The 18,909-nt window shown below is 49.6% G+C and overlaps 1 protein-coding gene and 1 long non-coding RNA gene across 8 annotated transcripts; both read right to left on the bottom strand.

Moving 5' to 3' along the window:
* Positions 1 to 415: 415 nt before the first annotated feature.
* Positions 416 to 4,954, bottom strand: LOC116596430. Its single transcript, XR_004288114.1, has 3 exons — positions 4,715 to 4,954; positions 3,401 to 3,514; positions 416 to 1,201 (listed from the first exon to the last, which is right to left on the bottom strand). It is a non-coding gene; the product is annotated as an uncharacterized LOC116596430 (long non-coding RNA).
* Positions 4,955 to 6,543: 1,589 nt separating this feature from the next.
* Positions 6,544 to 18,904, bottom strand: WFDC3 (WAP four-disulfide core domain 3). Of its 7 annotated transcripts, none has more exons than XM_032350517.1 (7): positions 18,757 to 18,806; positions 16,835 to 17,154; positions 16,226 to 16,357; positions 15,407 to 15,553; positions 8,524 to 8,655; positions 7,359 to 7,544; positions 6,544 to 6,780 (listed from the first exon to the last, which is right to left on the bottom strand). In XM_032350517.1, the coding sequence occupies exons 2-7, from the start codon at positions 16,911 to 16,913 to the stop codon at positions 6,764 to 6,766; spliced, it is 693 nt and encodes a 230-aa protein (XP_032206408.1). In that variant the 5' UTR covers positions 16,914 to 17,154; positions 18,757 to 18,806; the 3' UTR covers positions 6,544 to 6,763. The 7 variants fall into 7 exon arrangements, with proteins under 7 accessions (XP_032206408.1, XP_032206405.1, XP_032206406.1 ...); XM_032350514.1 differs by lacking the exon at positions 18,757 to 18,806 and adding an exon at positions 18,343 to 18,690; XM_032350515.1 differs by lacking the exon at positions 18,757 to 18,806 and adding an exon at positions 18,343 to 18,690 and having other exon boundaries at positions 16,835 to 17,071.
* Positions 18,905 to 18,909: the final 5 nt, after the last annotated feature.

Genomic DNA, 18,909 nt, shown 5'->3' with positions numbered 1-18,909 from the left:
TAAATAAATTGTTTTTAAAAATCATGTCTATTGGGGCACCTACGTGGCTCGGTTAAGCGTCTGGCTTTGGCTCAGGTCATGATTATAGGGTCCTGGGATCGAGACCCACCGCAGGCTCCCTACTTGTGCTGTCTCTCTCTCTCTTTCTCTCTCTCTCTCTCTCTCTCATAAATAAATAAAAGCTTTAAAAAATAATAAAATAGGGGCACCTGGGTGGCTCAGTGGATTAAGCCTCTGCCTTCAGCTCGGGTCATGATCTGAGAGTCCTGGGATCCAGCCCCACATCAGGCTCTCTGCTCAGCAGGGAGTCTGCCTGCCTCTCTGCCTACTTGAGATCTCTCTGTCAAATAAATAAATAAAATCTTTTAAAAAAATAATAATAATAATAAAACCAGCAGTTTCTTTGGCCCACGCCACCCTTCACCTACTGAGCCAAAACATCTGGGATGGAATTTGGGAATCTGCACGTTGACAAGCCCCCTCAGGTAGTTCTGTTCTAAAACCAGCCTCTGGCAACCTCTCTTCTGCTTTCTGTCTGTGTGGATCTGCCTGTCCTAGACTGTTCTTATGAACGGAAGCATACAGGAGATGACCTTTCGTGTCCGGCTTCGTTCCCTGAGCGCAGTGTTTGCAAGGCTCGTCGTGCTGTAGCAAGAGTCAATACTTCATTCCTTTCCGTGTCTGAAGACTACTACGTTGGAGGGCTAGGCTGCATTCTGTTTTGTTTATCCATGGATCCATTTATCTGTTGATCCTATGCCCTGATGGGCAACTGTGCTGCTTCCACCTTCTGACTATCGCAAAGGGCCTTCTGTGAACATTTGTGTACATGTTTTGATTTGAACACCTGTTTTCCATTCATTTAGTTATAGACCTGAGAGCAGAATCCCTGGGTCCTATGGTAACTCGGTGTTTAACTTTTTGAGGGGACACCGAACTTTTTACTTTTTTAATTTGGCCACTAGAAATCTTGACGTTACACAGGTGGTTTGCATTATATTTCTCTTGGACAGCGTTGCTCCAGAAGCTTCTTTCTGCCCAAGCGTTCCACATATGCTAACCTCTCCTGTATGTGTACCACACCATCTGCTGAACAGGACTGGAGGAACAGGAAACAGGAAACTGGAAATCATTACACCAAAAGTAGAAGAGAAGGTGGTGGCTCCGTGGCGCAATGGATAGCGCATTGGACTTCTAGAGGCTGAGGACATTCAAAAGTAGAAGAGAACCACGAGAGTAAGAAAAGAGGGTGATCACGAAGAGATTCGTTTTTTCAAGAAAATGTGAATAACCATCACTGGATGTGCCTTTGTGTCAGGCTCTGTGCTAAGTGCTTTCTAACTTTATATATACATATATACTCAGCAGTCCTGGGAGGTGGGTAACGTGATAATGGGATTGTCCTCGCTCATTTTTCACAGAGCTAATACGCAGCAAAAGGGTCCAGATTCAAACCCAGGCTTCACTGCAAAACCCAACTCTTGGCTCCCCAGTAACCAAGGCAAAAATGAAACTTCGTGAGATTAAGAGTCACTTATGGTTTGTCTCCCTCCCAATCCCATCTTGTTTCATTTATTCTTCTCCTACCCACTTAAGCCCCCATGTTGCATCACCACTTCCATGGACACTGGGGAGGGTATGTGCTTTGGTGAGTGCTGTGAAGTGTGTAAACCTGGTGATTCACAGACCTGTACCCCTGGGGATAAAAACATATGTTTATAAAAAATAAAAAATTAAAAATAAATAAATTAATAAATAAATAAAATCTTTTTTCCAAAAAAAAAAAAAAAAAGAAACTTCGGCTCTGGAAAGCACTTTTTCACCGGGGCCGATTCAGAGGGAATGTCTGAGGGAGGAATCTCTCATTTCAGAGGGAAATTCAGAGGCCAGGTATGTCACTTCCCTGCCCATTCTCAGAATGGCTCATGGCCAGAGGGAAACTTTCTCCTGACCTGCGACTTTGTGCAAGAAACACTGATACAATGTGATCATGTCCCCAAGGAGAGGGTTACCTAAAGGGCAGGATCATTCCACAAGGCATAAAAAGGGAGAGCATAATGTTAGGTCTCGGAATTAATAAAGCGCAATTCAGTAGGGCTCCGGAAAAAAAGTCTAACTTTTTCTCAGAGTGACTGGAAAAATCTGGGAGGAACTCAGACAATACTGAACTTTCCCCTTAACTAAGCTTCTAGAGTACCAATCCTTGCATTTCTCTCGCCTGGAAGCGGTCTATGACTTAGGCCTCTGCTGCCCTCTGGTGGCTCTAAGAGTAAAGGCACCCAGCCAAGAATTCTTTCCACTCAAAATCCCTGCCCATTGTTGTTCCCACAAGCGTCCCCAAAACAGCTGAGCCCAGCATCTGAGCTCCCCACCGCTCCAAATAGACCTTGAACCCTCGCTGAATACCCGCCCCGCATCTTCAGAGTCTGGGCTCTGTCCCCTCTCACAAACTGCATTTCATTTCCCCCTCTTGGTTGCGCAAGGTCCTGGCTCAGGCGGGAGCGGGGACCCAAGGTCACTCTTGGAAGAAAATAATTCAAGAGCTGCTATCTGATGGCCGGTCCGTAGGACCAGGATGGCAGAGTGACCAGAATATGAATGAGAAAGCATGAAAGGGAGAGTGTGAATAGGTCACAGATATCCAGGGCCAAGCTCCTCCCACCTGGGACCTGCTCTGCCAGACACAGGGTCTCAGGGCTGGAAGGGACTGTGACTCTTGAGGAACTAATGTTTGTCTCTCTGTGTGCCCTTCTCCTTCTCTTTTCTCCCTCCCTCCTTCCTCCTCCGTCCTCCACCACTCCCTACCATTCCTTCTCTCTGCCTTCCTGTCTCTCCTCTCTCCCTCTCTCTCTCTCCCTGCCTTTCCCTATAGAGAAAGAGACAGCCCGCCCTAGCTCATGCAGCCAATCTGGACTGGAACCCAGAGTTTCCCCTGCCTGTTCCTATTCCTTACTTCCAAAAATATCACAGTTGATCCCAAATCACTTGCCTACCTCCGTTTTATAGCGAGAGAAAGTAGAATATCAAAATTGTTGAAGCATACAGACCGAGGTACAAACTAGCCCCACAACTCACTCTTGAGACCTTGGGTGAGTTCTGTTTCCTCATGTGAAAGACACAGGACTTGCCAGGGCCGCTGTGCAAGCCCAGTTCTTAGCCCAGCACCTGGGACATAGTTGGTGCTCAGTAAGGGTTAGCTGTTAACTCTTTGGGGTGCTTCTTCATTCTTTTCCAATGCTTAGGAATCTATAGGAAGCTGGCCTTCTAAGCACCAACACCCTTGACAAGGGAGCTTAACTTGGATAAGAAAAGGAAGGTAGCCCTTAAGAACACCCCCTTGCCAGGGGCACAGGTTGCACCTCACCCCTCTTGACCCTCTCAACCCACCTATCCCACTTACCAATGACGTTATGCTCTGCAGAGAGAAAGATCCAGAAGAGCAGCAGGGAGAGGATGCAGAGCCCATGATGTCACTGAGGCAGCACACACATGTGCCACCTGTGGTCTCCACCACCTGATGGTCAAGGAAAGGGATGGAGAAGTGGGGAGCTCAAAACCCACTGACTCTGGTCAAAGAACAGGTCTTAGAGGACTCACGTTTGAGGACTAGTATGTGTCAGAGCCCCAGAAATTCCTGCCCACTGGGCAGAAGGGTCGGAGGAGGTCATGGAGAGGACATGACTGCCACTTGACCTGCAAGCTGGCCCTGAGCAGTTGGGGGTTCCTCCCCATCCCCTGTCCTTGGAATGTTCCGCCACTCACTGTTTCCATAGTGGGAGCCATTTTCAAGGATGTTGCCTTGAGGGATCAAGATGTCGTTGAGACCCTCTGGCCGGTGCATGGGACTCAGCCCTGTAAAGGTCTCTCTGTAAACTGTTAAGGTTCAGGTGGTCAGGTGCTGAGATCTGCTGGCTTCTGGACCCCAAGACAAGCGTCCTGTTTAAGTTCCCTTGCACCTGGCACCTGCTGATAGGGAGTGATCTTTCTTCATCTCACCATGCCCTCTGTGTATAGGGAGCTGGTTTCAGATTTCAACCCCCAAGGTGAGCCAGCAGGAAGCTAAGATTGGGGAGGGGCGTGGTTGTGGTTTTTCATTCTGGTCAGAGCTAATTTCAGGGTGCAAGGTTAGGGCATCTGTAATAGAAGGGCCCTCTGAGATCTGCTTCCCCAGGCCTGAGGCTGAAATGGTCTTCAACTGAGGGGACAGGTTCTGATGGCTTCTTTGGTTTAGGGTACAACAGTAGGAAAAGAGGCCTAGAAAGGCCCAGACGAGGGGGAGGGAGAAACGGAATTTGGCCCCATCTCAACCTTTGACCTCCAACTCCAACACAATCAAACAAAAACAAATTCAACCCTTTGGTTCATGCGCCTGCTCTCGAGAGCTCTCTCTCTCTCTCTCTCTCAATCTCTCCCCTCCCCCCCCCCCCCATGTCGTTGCTCCCATGTGGACAGGGTGGGCTGCCCCAGATGAAGAGGAAAGATCTGGAAGGGCCATCTCTCTGGTGCTCAGCCTGAGCTGGGCTGGGACTCACACCTTCCTTTCCAGCCCCACCCCCACACCCAGCAGAAAATCATCCTACCACATTTTAAGATCCCAGGATTCCTGTTTTCATTGAAAGCTTCTCCATATTAATTTTTTAGATGGTGTCCGTGTATTATCTCTTTTTTTAATAAACAAAAACACGATAAGGAAAACAATGGAAGAAGAACCTACCAAATTGTTCAGCAGCCAATTACACGGACACGGGAGGTCCTCCTAGGTCCCTGCACTATGAGCCTGGGACCCTGAGGGTCCCTAGTACGGCCACTGCAAGGCTCACACTAGCCGCTCTTCTTCAGATCAAACACTGACATGTCTTCTCAAAGAGATGAGTGTTCCGAACCAGTAGAAACCAGAATTTCACAGGCCAGTGTGAAACCAGAGGGAAAGGGGGCACAAAAAGACAACAGTGATGGAAATTTTTTTTAATTTTAAAGTTTTATTTATTTATTGGGGGAGGGGCACAGGGAGAGAGACTCTTGAGCAGACTCAGAGCCCGACACAGGGCTCGATCTCACGACCCTGAGATCACAACCTGAGCAGAATTTAAGAGTCAGACACCCAACCGAATGCGTCACCCAGGTGCCCTGGAAGGTGTTTTTTTTTTTTTTTTTTTTTACATTGTAACTTGCCTTTTTCTGTTTTTTTGAGTTGGGAATTATAAAAAATCATTTTTGCAATATTCAAGGTGAGCACTTGTTATAAAAGTCCTGCCTACTTAGAAATTTCTGTCCAAATTTTGAATGCATACGCCCTTGAACCCAGTACGGCACACGAGGTTCATTACTTCCCTCCCCCATTCTCTCCTTCCTTGCTAATAGAATCTCAATTTTTAAATCCAGGTGGGCCCCTCCCTCCGCCTCAAGGATGAAGCACGTTTCATCTAAGAAGTCACATTTTCCCCTTCCTGTTTGCAGACATTTGCTTTTCCAGCCAATGAGAGGACGAGGGAAACGTGGGCAGGGGTCAGCTTCCAGGGAAGATGGTCTCTGTCATTAAAAGGAGAGAGCATTTGAGGGGAAGGTCTTTTCACCATTACCCTTTCCACAGACCTTCCTGCTGTGACGTCCAGGGCTGCACAACGGTCCCCGTGAGGGGACCGTCTTGAGGACAAAAGCCAGCACGCTGAGGTTGGTGGGGAAGGAAGGAAGCAGTCTCCTCATTAGCACTGTGGATGCCTCTCTCCACACTCCGATGTGAGGAAATTAGATTGTCTTTATTGACGAAGCCACTGTCTGGTGGGCTTTCTAATACTCAAAGCTCAACAAATCCCTTACAGACAGACTTGGGAATTATATTCATTCTTTCAGCCACTCAACAAACACTGATTGAGGGCCTTTTCCGGGGGGAGGGGAGATCAGGCTTTATTGGAGAAACTAGAATTCTACCACAAAGAATTTCCCCAGATGTGCCTGCAAGAGAAGGCCAACCTTTATATGTACAGGGATTCATGTTCACCAAGAGAAGACTAATTAAATTAGCTATTTTCATGGTGTCCCATTACAAAATAATGTGATAACATAAATTTCTCCAGGATATAGAACGTGATCCATTTTGCATGCATTTTTAAAATTTATTTTATCTTTTATATTCTGAGAACCTGAAGGCAACCCTTCCCTATAGCAAAGCTACCTGAAGGGGACAAACTGCCTTGTCTTGGAGCCAAGGGCCGGCCCCCAGAGAAGGAGATCCAAGGTGGGACCATCCAAGAAACTATAGTAAACTAGTTTCCCACCCAGTTCCATCCCCAGCTCACATTCTCTATTAAAAGATCAGCAGGTCCAAGAAGAGCCCTGATGGTCCCACTCCCGAGGCTTGAGAGAGAGAAATCTATGGCAAATCAGCCGAGACTGACTCCCACCCACCTCCGCCCTCACCACCGGGGCAGCCCCCACTTTCAGTGTTCTCGGAAAGGATGGGTTGCCTTAAGTCCCGTAATCCTGCAGCCGTGCTCAGACCCCCTAGCTCTCTCTCCTCGTCCTGGCCCTCCAACAGCACAGGCAAGAAGGTCAGTACAGTCTTTATTGGGGAAAAGCAGTACCGCACACCATTGCCCAAACCCACGACTCTGTTTCCCGTGCTCAGGGCCACAGCAGGAACAGAAGCAGAGCAGAGAGGGCAATGAGAGCCCCCAGGAGGGTCACAGCTCCAGGACATCACTCTCTCCTGGCAGCCAGGACAAGCCCCCCGGTCATCACCAAAGCAGCTCAGGGCAAATCACAACTAAGGCACCAGGATCCCTGCAGAAAGAAGCAGCCGCAGGTCACACTTGTGCCCTCCTGTCTCCGGCTTCCCCCCACCCTAGAGAAGTTGGGCATGCATGGCTCCCCAAAGCCTTGGATGGCACCATTTCCCAGACAATCCAGTCCAAACTGGCAGTGAAGATGACTCACTCAGATGTCAACCTTGTATCTCCTAGCACCAAAACAGCTCACTCTCGCCCCATCCCGACCCGGGTCCCCAAGTGTGTCACACACATTCCACCTTTATGCCTTTGCTCACCACCAGACCACCTGTCCAGCATGTTCTCTGTGCTTTCCTCCCTTTGCCACATCCTGCCTAGTCTTTAGGGCCCAGATCCAATCCTACTTTGGCAGAAAGACCTTCCCAAGGAGCCACACCCACTCAGAGCCTAGAAGCCCATGCGGTCTATATAAAGGTTTCCCATCTGGGGCATTGGATCTTTCTCTCCCACCAGACTCTCCAGGGCAAGAACTTCGTCTTGATCCTCTGAAGGCTCCTACGAAGGAGCTAAGCCAGTGCTCTCCACACACAGCAGTCAAGCGTGCTCTTTTCAATGAGGTTGGCCGTGACTCACCTCTGGCAGAACCAGGGCTGAGGGTCCCGTTGGGGTTTGTGGCCAGTTCCGCTGGCAGAATGGGCGGGACACAGAAGCGGCCACAGCCTGACTTGCAGCACTTTTCCCCGGCCTGGCAGTTCTCATCCATCATGCAGGTGACAATGCACAAGCCCACCAGAAGGCGTGGACACTCACCACCCCGCCCTGCGGGGTCAACAGAAACAGGTAGAGACCGGAGTGTCAGCGCCACTGACTCTGGATGCAACTGAGACTCAGAGGCTCCAGACGAATCCATCCCTGACTGTAGCCAGATCTTAACCAAAGATCTGCCTGGGAAACCTGGGAGTTAGAGCCTCTGAGAATCAGTGGGGCCATAAGAGAGAATCTGGACCAGCAGTTTTCAAATGGTCTCCCACAGAGTTCCCCGGAGGTCCCTGGGTTCCATACCTCTGTGGGTGGGGCTGCGTGGAGTGCCACGGAGCTCCCCACCCCCTCCCCCCATGGCTGGGCCTCTCAGTGTCCCTTCCTCCAGGAGGCCTCCGTCTGCCACCCAGACAAGGTTTAGTGCTCCTCTCATCAGAACTCATTACAGCTCTTGATCTGTCTCCCTTCCCTGATAATAAGGACAAGAATCTATCTTCAGAAACTTGAACACTACCTGGGAAGCTACACGTTGTCTAAAAACAACATCTGAGCCAGTAATTCTGGAGTTCTACAGTGCCTGGTGCAAAAGGAGCATTCAAAAATACGGATTCGTTTAAAAATACGTCTGTTGAAACAAAGAAATCGGATCAGGAATGCTCTATGTTGCTAAGAATCTGGTCAGAAAACCATGACCTCGGGCAACTCCCTCACCTTACAGATGAAGAAACTGCCTCAGGACAAGTCTGCTTCCCTGAGGTTACAGAGCTGGTCAGCAGCAGAACCAAGACCAGAAGCCACACCACCTGGCTTCCAGTCTTAGGACTTTGCCTTCTAACTCACTGCCTTCCCCGAGTTCTTTCAACACCAGTGCGGGCCCCTGGGCCCCAGGAGAGGTGAGGTGGCGTTGGGCTGGGTCTAGGAGGACAGGAGGCATGAGAACTCCGCCTCCTCCCAGGGAGGGAAAGACCAGAAGGCCACAGATGGCCCCTCCCCAACCCACCCTGAAACTCAGAATCCCTTCCCCAAGGGGCCAACATACCTCCCTGAATGTCTCCACGGCATGAGTGGCCACAGCCGGTACTGCAGCACTTATGCCCCTGGGGACAGGACTCGTCCCTGTCACACAGCTCCTCGCACGGAAGGGGGTCAGCAGGACATTCACCACCAGACTCTGCCACAGAACCAAAGCATGGGACCCAGAGGTGTTCAGACCCAGTGTTCCTGGATATTTTCACTGTGACTCTTGAGTTTTATTATATTATATATATTTCATTGTGCATGTTAATCCATATGATTGCTTAAAATATGTATTTATGTGCATATATATATGTACTTTCCAGTCTTTCTATTTCTTTCTTTCTATTTTTTTTTTTTTAATGCTGGTCATCGACTACTAAAGTGATCTCAAGACTCACAATCTGGAAAACACTATAGAGATCTAACCCACTGTGGCAAACAGACTTACAGTCAGCCCCACATTCACTGTCCCTCCCTCCTTCCCGTGGTAGACACCTATGGTAGTGGCCCCCAGGGAGCCACACCTCCCATATGGTCTCTGGGCTGGACTGTGTGTCTTGCTTTGACGAAGAGGACACCAGCAAGCGTGATGCAAGCAGAGGCTTGATAGGGGTTTGTCCCCTTAAAACACCCCCGCCTTGGAAACCAGCCGCTATGCCATGAAGAAGCTTGAGCTCAACTCCAGAATGGTGAGATGCCCCAAAGAGAGAGAAGCTGGATGAAGAGACGCATCCCGCCCGGTCCAGCCACTGTCAAGTTCCCCGCTGGGCTCCCAGCTGCACGCAGCTGGATGAGTGTCCTAGCTTTGCCGTGTGGGCAGAAGAACGGCCCAGGTGAGCCCCGCCAACCCAAACAGCCAAGGGAAAGAGGCAACTGTTGTTATTTTGAGCCACTAAGTTTGGGAAGTATTTGTTATACAGCCGTGGACAACTGAAGCACTTGCTAATGAAACCACAGTTATGTTTGGAGAGGCAGTGAGCCCAGCCAGCTGCGAAACTTTGCTTCCCCAAGTTACCTTGTAACTAGGAGTGGCCACAAACCAGGACAGAAGCTGGAAAAACTTGTGCATTCTTGACCCGGCTACTGCACCTTTCCACCTGCGCCCTGACTTCTCTTTCTTCCAGTGCAAAGACAGAGCTAACCCAGGGAGGTAGAGCCATCTTCTTTCAACCACGAGGCAACAAGTATGACGAAGCCAAGGAAGGCAAAGGGGAAGGAAAAAAAAGTAACCTCATCCTCGGTATCGTGGAGCCACCATCCAGCCTTGGTCCCCACTTCAGGACTTCTTGTTATGCGAGGAAAAAAGGAACCCCTCTTTTGTTAATTTTCTGTTGCCTACAGCCAGGCACATCCACCATGTGTCCCTTCACGACCCCTCTGAAGATAGCGACACTCAGAGAAGAGAAGGGGTTTGCCCAGAACGACAGAGTGAGTCAGTGGCAAAGCAGGACAAAACTCAGCCTCTCAGTTTGCAAGCAAGAAGCACTCTTTGTACTACACCATCCTTAAAACACGCAGGCCCCGGGCCAGGTCCCCTGGAGCAGGCACACCCTAGGAACCCACATCCAAACCAAACTGCCTCACCATGACTCATTCATCTCAGTGTTTATTTCAGCTTCTTTAAGTGGAGAAAAGAAGCGACAGGCTATTAAAGGCATTGTGGAAAACCGAAGCAGGACTGGCCCAGTGCCTCTGAGTTGGGACATGTAAGTACAATTGCATATGGCTGGCTCTGGGAAGTCCGCCATGATGGAAAAAAGCCAGTGCTGGCCTCCCAGGAGGCTATGTGCAGCTGACAGTCAGGGTCTAATAACCCGGCATCACGGGATTTTCCTGAACAGTCCCTATTTCAAAGAATCTCTGCCATTGTCAGAACACATCGAATCTGATTTTTTATCCAGAACACATGGTCACGCTAATTGCCAGATGTGCCTTTCCACACCTCCGCACCTACTTGACAAACACTAAAATCTATTTAACAAAGAACAAAGCCTTTCATCCCACAGTTGAGAAGGCTGGGCATAAAAAAAAAAAAAAATCTCTCCTGCGAAAAACATAGCAATATAACTTCTTGTGGAGCTACACAGAGAAGCACCCTTCCCAGATGTCACCATTTTGCTGAGCGCGGTCCTGAAGTAACTAATGCCAGGAGCGCTCTGCTCCTCCTCATCCCCAGGACCAGGCACGGAGAAACCTCTACTCTCTTCCAGGCTAGACTTCCTTGAGGTCCCTGGAGTTTTGTCAAATAGTAGACACTGTGAAGGGACTCTTCGGGAACAGGCTGAAGCCCTGAGGGTCAGAGCACATGCCCTTTGACCAGTACCCACCATGGCCACCACTGCATCCCCCATGAATTCCTGCCAAATAATTCCCTACTCTCAGCTCAAACACTGGAGCTGATGGCCTCCAAGCCAGACTATGCCATCCTTACAATTTTTAAGATTCATTTATCTATTTATTTTAAAGAGAGAGGGAGAGAGAGCACACGTGGGAGAGGCAGAGGGGGGAAGAGAGAGAGAGAGAGAATCTCAAGCAGACTCTGTGCTGAGCACAGAGCCTGATGCAGGGGTCCATCTCACAACCCTGAGACCGCAACCTGAGCCAAAATCAAGAGTAGCTGCTTAACCAACTAAGCCACTTGGGCACCCCACTTTTAACACTTTATACGCAACCGAAATCTGGATGTCCATCAGTCCTTGTCCTATGCCCAGAAACCTTGTGAAAACATGGCTAGCACCATGATCCCAGACAAGACCCTCTGCCTCTCATTGTCTCAGGTTTCCCAAACTAGGTAAGCTCAGTTCCTCATGCCACATGGTTTCCAGGCACCTCATGGTTATCTAACCAGGAATCTAACCAGGATGAGAAAGAGGAATGAGAGGCAGAATGGGAATGGTCATCCCCACTCTTTATATATGCCCCTATCCCAAGACCCAAGCTATCACACACAAAAAAGGGGAATAAAAACCTGACACCCAGGAAATACTCAGACATGGGCTTTACTGTTGCCCCAGCTCTAACCTTCCACTATATTTGAGAGAAGGACAGTGATGTTGATAGAAAAGTGAAATCTCAAAACTTCTTAAGCCAAGATGGGCCCTCTGAGCCATCATACCTCCTCTTGCAAACAGCCAGCCAGCCAGCCAGACAGCCAGACATCCGGAAAAGGAGCAGGACTGGCCTGTGGTCAATGGTGGCAGAACTGGGTCCCAAATTCCCAGCTCTGACACCAGGACCGATGATGTGGTCCTTCAAGCCACATCATTGTAATTCCCTACAGTCCACGAGGATTACCCAAGAACAAGAGCTGGAACTCACTCACAGGGAGACTGGGTAGCTCCCTGCTCAACAGGGAGTCTGTTTTTCCCTCTCCCTCTGCCCCTCCAGTGCTCCTTCTCTCTCTCTCTCTCTCTCTCTCTCTAATAAATAAACAAATCTTTACTTTTCGTCTCCTAATAAAGAAATCTTTTTTAAAAGATTTTTTTTGAAGATTTTATTTATTTATTTGACAGAGAGGGAGAGATCACAAGTAGTCAGAGAGGCAGGCAGAGAGAGAGAGAGGAGCAAGCAGGCCCCCTGCTGAGCAGAGAGCCCGATGCGGGGCTTGATCCCAGAACTCTGGGATCATGACCTGAGCCGAAGGCAGAGGCTTAACCCACTGAGCCACCCAGGCACCCCAGAAAGATTTTTTTTAATAAAGTAAAATGAAAACCAGACTGGGCCTCACTTCCCTGCTTTTACTAGCCCCACAGAGGCTTCCCAGTGCGTTTAGAACAAAGCTTTAGACAGAAGTCCTGGAGACTAACCGGAAATCTGGACTCTCCCAAAGTGGAGCCCCTTCCTTCTCTTTCCCTTTCCTCCCACCCCACTGACCTCCTTTCACTCCCTTGAGACAGTGAGCTCCTCCCTACTCCCAGCCTTGGCCGGGGCAGCTCCCGCTCATCCTCCAGGGTGAAAGGACACCTCCTAGCCTCTGCCTTTGGCTCGGGTCATGATCTCAGGGTGCTGGGATCGAGCCCCACTTCAGGCTCTCTGCTCGGTGGGGAGCCTGCTTCCCTTCCTCTCTCTCTGCCTGCCTCTCTGCCTACTCGTGATCTCTCTCTGTCGAGAATAAATAGAATCTGGGGCACCTGGGTGGCTCAGTGGGTTAAAGCCTCTGCCTTCAGCTCAGGTCATGATCCCAGGGTTCTGGGATCGAGCCCCGCATCAGGCTCTCTGCTCAGCAGGGAGCCTGCTTCCTCCTCTCTCTCTCTCTGCCTGCCTCTCTGCCTGCTTGTAATCTCTGTCTGTCAAATAAAATAAAATAAAATCTTTAAAAAAAAAAAAGAATAAATAGATCTTAAAAAAAAAAAAAAAAAGAAAGAAAGAAAAGAAAAGAAAGAAAGGACACCTCCTCTCCAGCTCGCTTTGATGTCCCTTTGCAGCCCTCATCACGGTTGGTGCCCAATATTTTTAACCACGGCGGCCTTGCTCACCACGGAACATGTATGCCAGCCAGGCAGAGGCTCAATAGGTAGTGAGCAAGGGAGAAAGTGGGGGCGTGGACAGAAAGGTCAGACTTGGGATGGTGGGGAGGGAATCTGAACAGAGAGAAGCTGGGCATCACAGCACAAGCTGCTGAATGTTATTTGGCAGGTTTTCTAAAGGCTTTTTAAAGACATTTCTTGGGACACCTGGGTGGCTCAATCATTGAGCATCTACCTTCGGCTCGGGTCGTGATCCCAGGGTCGTGGGATTGAGTCCCACATCAGGCTCCCTGCTCAGCGGGAAGCCTGCTTCTCCCTCTCCTGCTCCCCGGGCTCGTGTTTCCTCTCTTGCTGTCTCTCTGTCATAGAAATATAGAGAATCCTTTAAATAAATAAATAAATAATAAGTTCTTCCAAAGTGTATGATACAGACCCCCAGTGTGATGGGTTTAGGAGATGGGGGCTTTGGGAGGTGACGAGGTCGTGAGAGGGGAGCCCCCATGAAGAGGACACTGCCTGCACTGCACCCATCCACCGTGTGAGCTCGCGGGGAAGACATGGCAGTCTATGAACCAGGAAGCTGGCTTTCCCCAGACACTGAATATGCTGGCATCTTAACCTTGGACTGCTCAGCCTCTAGAATTTAAGACATAAATTTCTTTTATTTATAAACCACCCAGTCCATGGTATCCTGTTCTAGCTGCCCAAAGGACATTATCACTCTTTGAGGTAAGTACACTTATCTCCACTTTACAGAGACAAAGGCCAGGACCAGAGAGGCCACACGGGGCAGGTCCCAGTGTCTGCCCCAAGCCCTCGGGCGACCTGACCATCCCACTGTTTGGCCTGGCCAGGGCTCAGAGCTGCTCACAAAGGGCCTGGCCTGGGTGCCAGCCTGTCCCTCAGCCCCTGTCACTCGGCCATCAGCTTCACACACTGGAAGACTGTGCTGGGCCCTGCAGGCTGGCGGTGAGTGACTGGCCTGACACAAGTTCCCAGGCTCTGGTTCCAAAACTGGGCCAAAAGAGTCCTGGCAAGGAAGACAACCCTCTATTCTCTCTTATGGGCAGGGTGCCCGAGCGAGCTGCTGAAGCCAGACAGAGACAGCCCCACGGGCTCCAGGGAAGGGGCTGCTCCCTGGTGAGGTCTGGTTGGGAGGAAAGAGGCGGACACATGCTGCGGAGTTCCAGAGTCTCCAAGATGAAGAGGTCCAAGGAGGAGAAAGCGATCCTGGTTCTTGATAAAAGGGGCTGGTTAGCAACCGCACTCCTGAGGAAGCCCAACTTAGCAGGCAACAGGAAGGAAGCCAATGTCCACTGAGGGCTAAACACTTTCCGTACTTTGAACCTTTACTACAACGTCCAAGGCTTATTCTTTCCATTTGACAGAGAAGGGAAATGTGGCCCAGGGAAGCAGAAGACACTTGACCAGGGACCTGCCGGCCGGTAACTGGGGAGCCTGGGGAGCTGGGGAGCTTGAACCCAGCTCTCTGATGACCAAAATATAAGCTTTTCTACTGGAATAGCTGCCACATGCACTCACAGAGAATGGTTCCAGTTTCTTTAGGAAACATAATGGAAGGTGTGATGTAAGACCCGATTTAATGCAGTGAAGAAAAAATAAAACTTAGGCATTAACTTATCAAGAAGTATTTTAAAACTATAAAACACCCTGAAATACACCAAACATATCTTGACAATGCAAAGACATAAAGATTCAACATAAAAATGTCTGTTGTCCCTAAGTTAATTTTTTAAGATTTTATTTATTAATTTGAGAGAGAAACAGTGAGAGAGCAAGCAAGAGCAGGGCAAGGGGCAGAGGGAGAGGGAGAAGCAGACTCCCTGCTGAGCAGGGATCCAACATGGGGCTCGATCTCAGGACCCTGAGATCATGACCTGAGCCAAAGGCGAACACTTAACCCACTGAGCCACCCAGGTGCCTCCCTGAAATTAATTTATATATCTAACATCTCTCTAAAAAAAAGCAGCTTCCATATTTTCAGGCAGGGGGGTAGTGCGAAACAATATCATAATAAAATTTATTTGGAAGCACAAACAAGCAAAATTAACCATAAAAATCTGGAAACAACAGGGACATGAGAAGGAACAAGCCACGGAGAGACACTGTCAATTTCTAATACTTTTTGGAGGCCTCTCAGGAGCCAGGGGAGGAGGCAAGCACAAGAGCAGAAAGTGCCGCAAGCCACAGATCTCCCTGCTGGCAGCCTCCTCTGCCTGCCTGGATCCCATGCCACCGATCATCCTGGCTGGGGTACCTTTTGTCTGTGCTTTGTTTGTTCTTAAGTTTCTCAGAACTTGGCAGGCAATTATTGTGGCTCAAAGTAAGGAAAAACCAGTAATAGTATGGTGTGGGCTTATTTGAGAAAGGAGACGGCAGGCCAGCGAGCCCAGGAACGCCCAGGGCAATATTTCTTACCCAGCTTGGGTTTAGTGACTGGGACCACACAGCGCCTGTTGCAGCCAAACGTGCAGCATTTCTCTGTACCTGGACAAGTCTCATCAGTGACGCACCTTTGGAAGCAGGATTGTTTCCGAACAGCCCTGGGACAATCTCCTTTCCTCCCTGCAGGGAAAAAGGGAGACAGCCACACACAAAAAGAGAGAGAGAGAGAGAGAGAGGCTATCTATCTATCTATCTATCTACCGATGGCTCCCACAGATTTAGCAAAAGGGACAATCAAAGAAAGGAAGGAAGACCTGAGCTTCTTTAGGACACTCAACCCTGGTGCTAAGGCAAAGACAATAACAATGATGAGAGCTCACATTTACTGAGTTCGCCTTGTGACAGGAACCTCTCATTTGATCCTCATAACAATCCCAAGAGTACAAACCATTATCCCCCATTTTACAGGTGAGGAAATTGTGGCTTAAAAGCTTAACGCTTACAAAGAGTGGCTTATGGCTTATTTGCAGCAAGAAAAGTCTCCCTGGCTTGAGATCTACTCTTGTGATCACTACCTCTAACAGGCTCCCCCTCACAGTTTGGCCCCCCAGCCTTCATGGGAGCCCTGAGTGCAAATAAAAGGCAGAGATCATCAGTGTGTCTTCTTTTCTGATAGAGGACAAAGAGCTGGGGGTTGCATGATTAAAGAAGAAACCCCCAAACCGGGGAGAGATGCTGCAGACAAGCTCCATTTCCAGAGCCCATCTAGGAGGTAGGAGGCTCTCCGGGTCTTTCTACCCCAGAGGCAAGGTCAGAGAGCACACCTGGATTGTGCCCCTCCAGCCAACATACCTTTTGGAAGGCCTCCTCGGCAGACACGACTGCAGCCGGTGCTGCAGCACTTTTGCCCAGCAGGACACGACTCATCCCCCTGGCACAGCTCTCTGCACGGGTGCTTATCAGGAGGGCATTCTCCTGCTTTCACTGCAAAAGATGTCCCACGAGGTTGAGGTGACCCGCTAAGCCTCAAGAAACGGGGAATGGAAGCCGAGCACTTCAAGGCTCTTCAGCCTCTGCCAACATTCCTATCCAAGATAGCTCTCCCACTGCTGTCCCCTCCCCTCACACAACCCCTGACACTTGCCCACCACTACTGAATGTCGGGCCACTTCGCAGATAAAGAGAGGGAAAGGTTGGCGGGATCCTGTTCACATTTAAGGAGCTCTAGGGAAAAGCCAGAACCTCTACTAAGCCAGGCTGGAAGGCCTACCTCCTTGTCCAGAGGGTAGAGAAAGCCAGGAAGACCTATTCCGGCTGTCCTGAGAAGCTATGCATCCAGTCCTGTCCTACAGAGATGACCATCTCCACAAAGAGGACTCTCACTCCAGGAAGAGACAGGGGAGGTCTTCTTCTTGGTCACTGTCTGTTACTGTTGGTCGGGGACCCCAAATAATAGCTCACCATGCTCTCCTGCAGCCACCCAGGATGTCAGGGACCCAAGAGCAAGAAGGGCCTTCAGGAGGAAGAGGCAGCTCAGCATGACGACGGCGCCGAGAGTTGAGAGGAGCGCTCAGTCCAGGCGGGAGGTGTACACCTTTGCCCAGGGCACCCACCAAGGGACGGGCAGGACTAGGAGACTGCCCTAAACCCAGCCCCAAAGTCTTCCCTTTTGCAATATTCCCCCAAGGATGTGTTCTCCTGACAAGAAGAAAAGTGACTGGTTGCTGGTATGTGGGAAAATTCCTGGCACTCCCAAAGGCAGTGATGACAGTGATCAAAGTCTGTAATGGAACATACACAACACCCGTGGACAATGAAGAAGAACCTGATGGGTAGTCGGGGGAAATGAGGGATGGCCACTGGATACAAGATCAGAGGGAGCCCTAAAGGGCTTTGGAAGGACACAGCTGCAGCCAAAGCGACAGAGGGAAGGACCAGAGATGCAACTTAATAATAACCACAGATAATAAAATGTAGTGTGGCTCCTGTTCATCCTAGCAACCTTGAAAACAGAGAAGGGAGCAGACTACTTAGAAACCATGAAAAAAAAACCTACAGTAAAGCCATATTTCAGTTTGTTCAGAATGAGTACAAATGCACCAATACCTGCATCTTCAGCTGTCTAGCCCATACAGGTCATTTTTTGATTGTGTGAAGGCTAGTTCACAGAACCCAAAGAAGTTGCTATGACTCAAGTAGTCTAGACCATCTATACTCCCTTTCTTCATCTCCTCTTCCTCTATTTCGTTTGAATTATCTGTCCTGCTTATGACTTTGGTCAGACATGATATTTCATGGTATCCACTGGGACTGCTTAGCCCGTAAGATTATAGAGCAGAGGAAATTCAAGGCTTAAAGTAAAAATCTCCTTAATAGAGCCAAAGAGTTTGGTGCTAAAGAGTTGCCTTATTGTTTTAAGGCTGATATTGGAGCATGGATATATTTAACACTTGTTGACTTACCAACAATTCGATAAACATGTGTTTTATATATATTGTTTATTTTAGTCCTCACAATAACCTTGCAGAGGTAATAAAACTGGTTCAGAGGGGTTGAGAAAGAATACCCAAGGTCATAAAGCTAATAAGTGGTGGTTACTGGAATTTAATAATAGTAACGACGATGGCATTGCTCGAGGGTTTACTTGCACCACAATTCTAAGTGCTTTATATGAATTGACTCATTTAATCCTCACTGCAACCCTATGAATTAGGTACTATTATCCCCGCTCTACAGATGGGGGAAACTGAGGCACAGAAAGAAACGTAAGTCACACAGGAGGCAGTAGACCAAAGGCAGGCAGCGCAATTCCATAGTCAGTGTTCTTAATCACCATATCATCCTGGATTTGAAGTCAGATCCTTTTACATGAAAAACTCGTACTTTTTACTACCCCATATTGTGACCTGGTAAAAATAACTTTCTCTACTACCCATAAATCGATCCAGTTCTATTCACGAACATCTCACCTCTAAGCCAGAGCTAAGGGGAGCTCTGAAGAACTCCACAGCTGTTAAACCTCTGCGTCCTCTGCCCATCCCAGAATCACCAGTCTGGAAAGAGCAGCCCAGCTCCCTAGGGCTTGGGGAGTCCACCCAGCCTTCATTATGATGCTTTCAGATAAAATAGGCAGCCCCTGGGGCCTAGCCCCAGAAGGACCCTGTGGGCCAGACCCCCTCTTGGGGTTGGGTTTTGGGTCCCCGCATTAGACCGACTCTACCGCTTTCAAAGACTGAAATGCAGGCGCCGCTGTGCTCGCCGCCTCCTCCTGCCCCGCACTTCACCAGCCTGCGCCCGGAGGAAAGATCCCCCGGTCCAAACACCCACAGTCTGCACCCGAGGCGCGACCCCGCCCTAGCAAAGCCCCCGCCAACCGCGCTCACGGAGCCGTTAGGAGTCCGGGACCCCAGCGAGACGCGCCTCGCGGTTCCCATGGAAACCCAGCAGCTCGCCGCGGCGCGCTTCCGGGTCGGCGCGCGGCGCGTTCCAATGACGTCACGGGGCCACTTTCCGGCCGGTGGCAGAGTCGGACTGAA

This window comes from Mustela erminea, chromosome 7 (genome assembly GCF_009829155.1).
Source record: "Mustela erminea isolate mMusErm1 chromosome 7, mMusErm1.Pri, whole genome shotgun sequence".
Classification (NCBI taxonomy): domain Eukaryota; kingdom Metazoa; phylum Chordata; class Mammalia; order Carnivora; family Mustelidae; genus Mustela; species Mustela erminea.
Note: the sequence above shows the minus strand (reverse complement) of the source record. Positions and strands in the feature narration are given on the sequence as shown.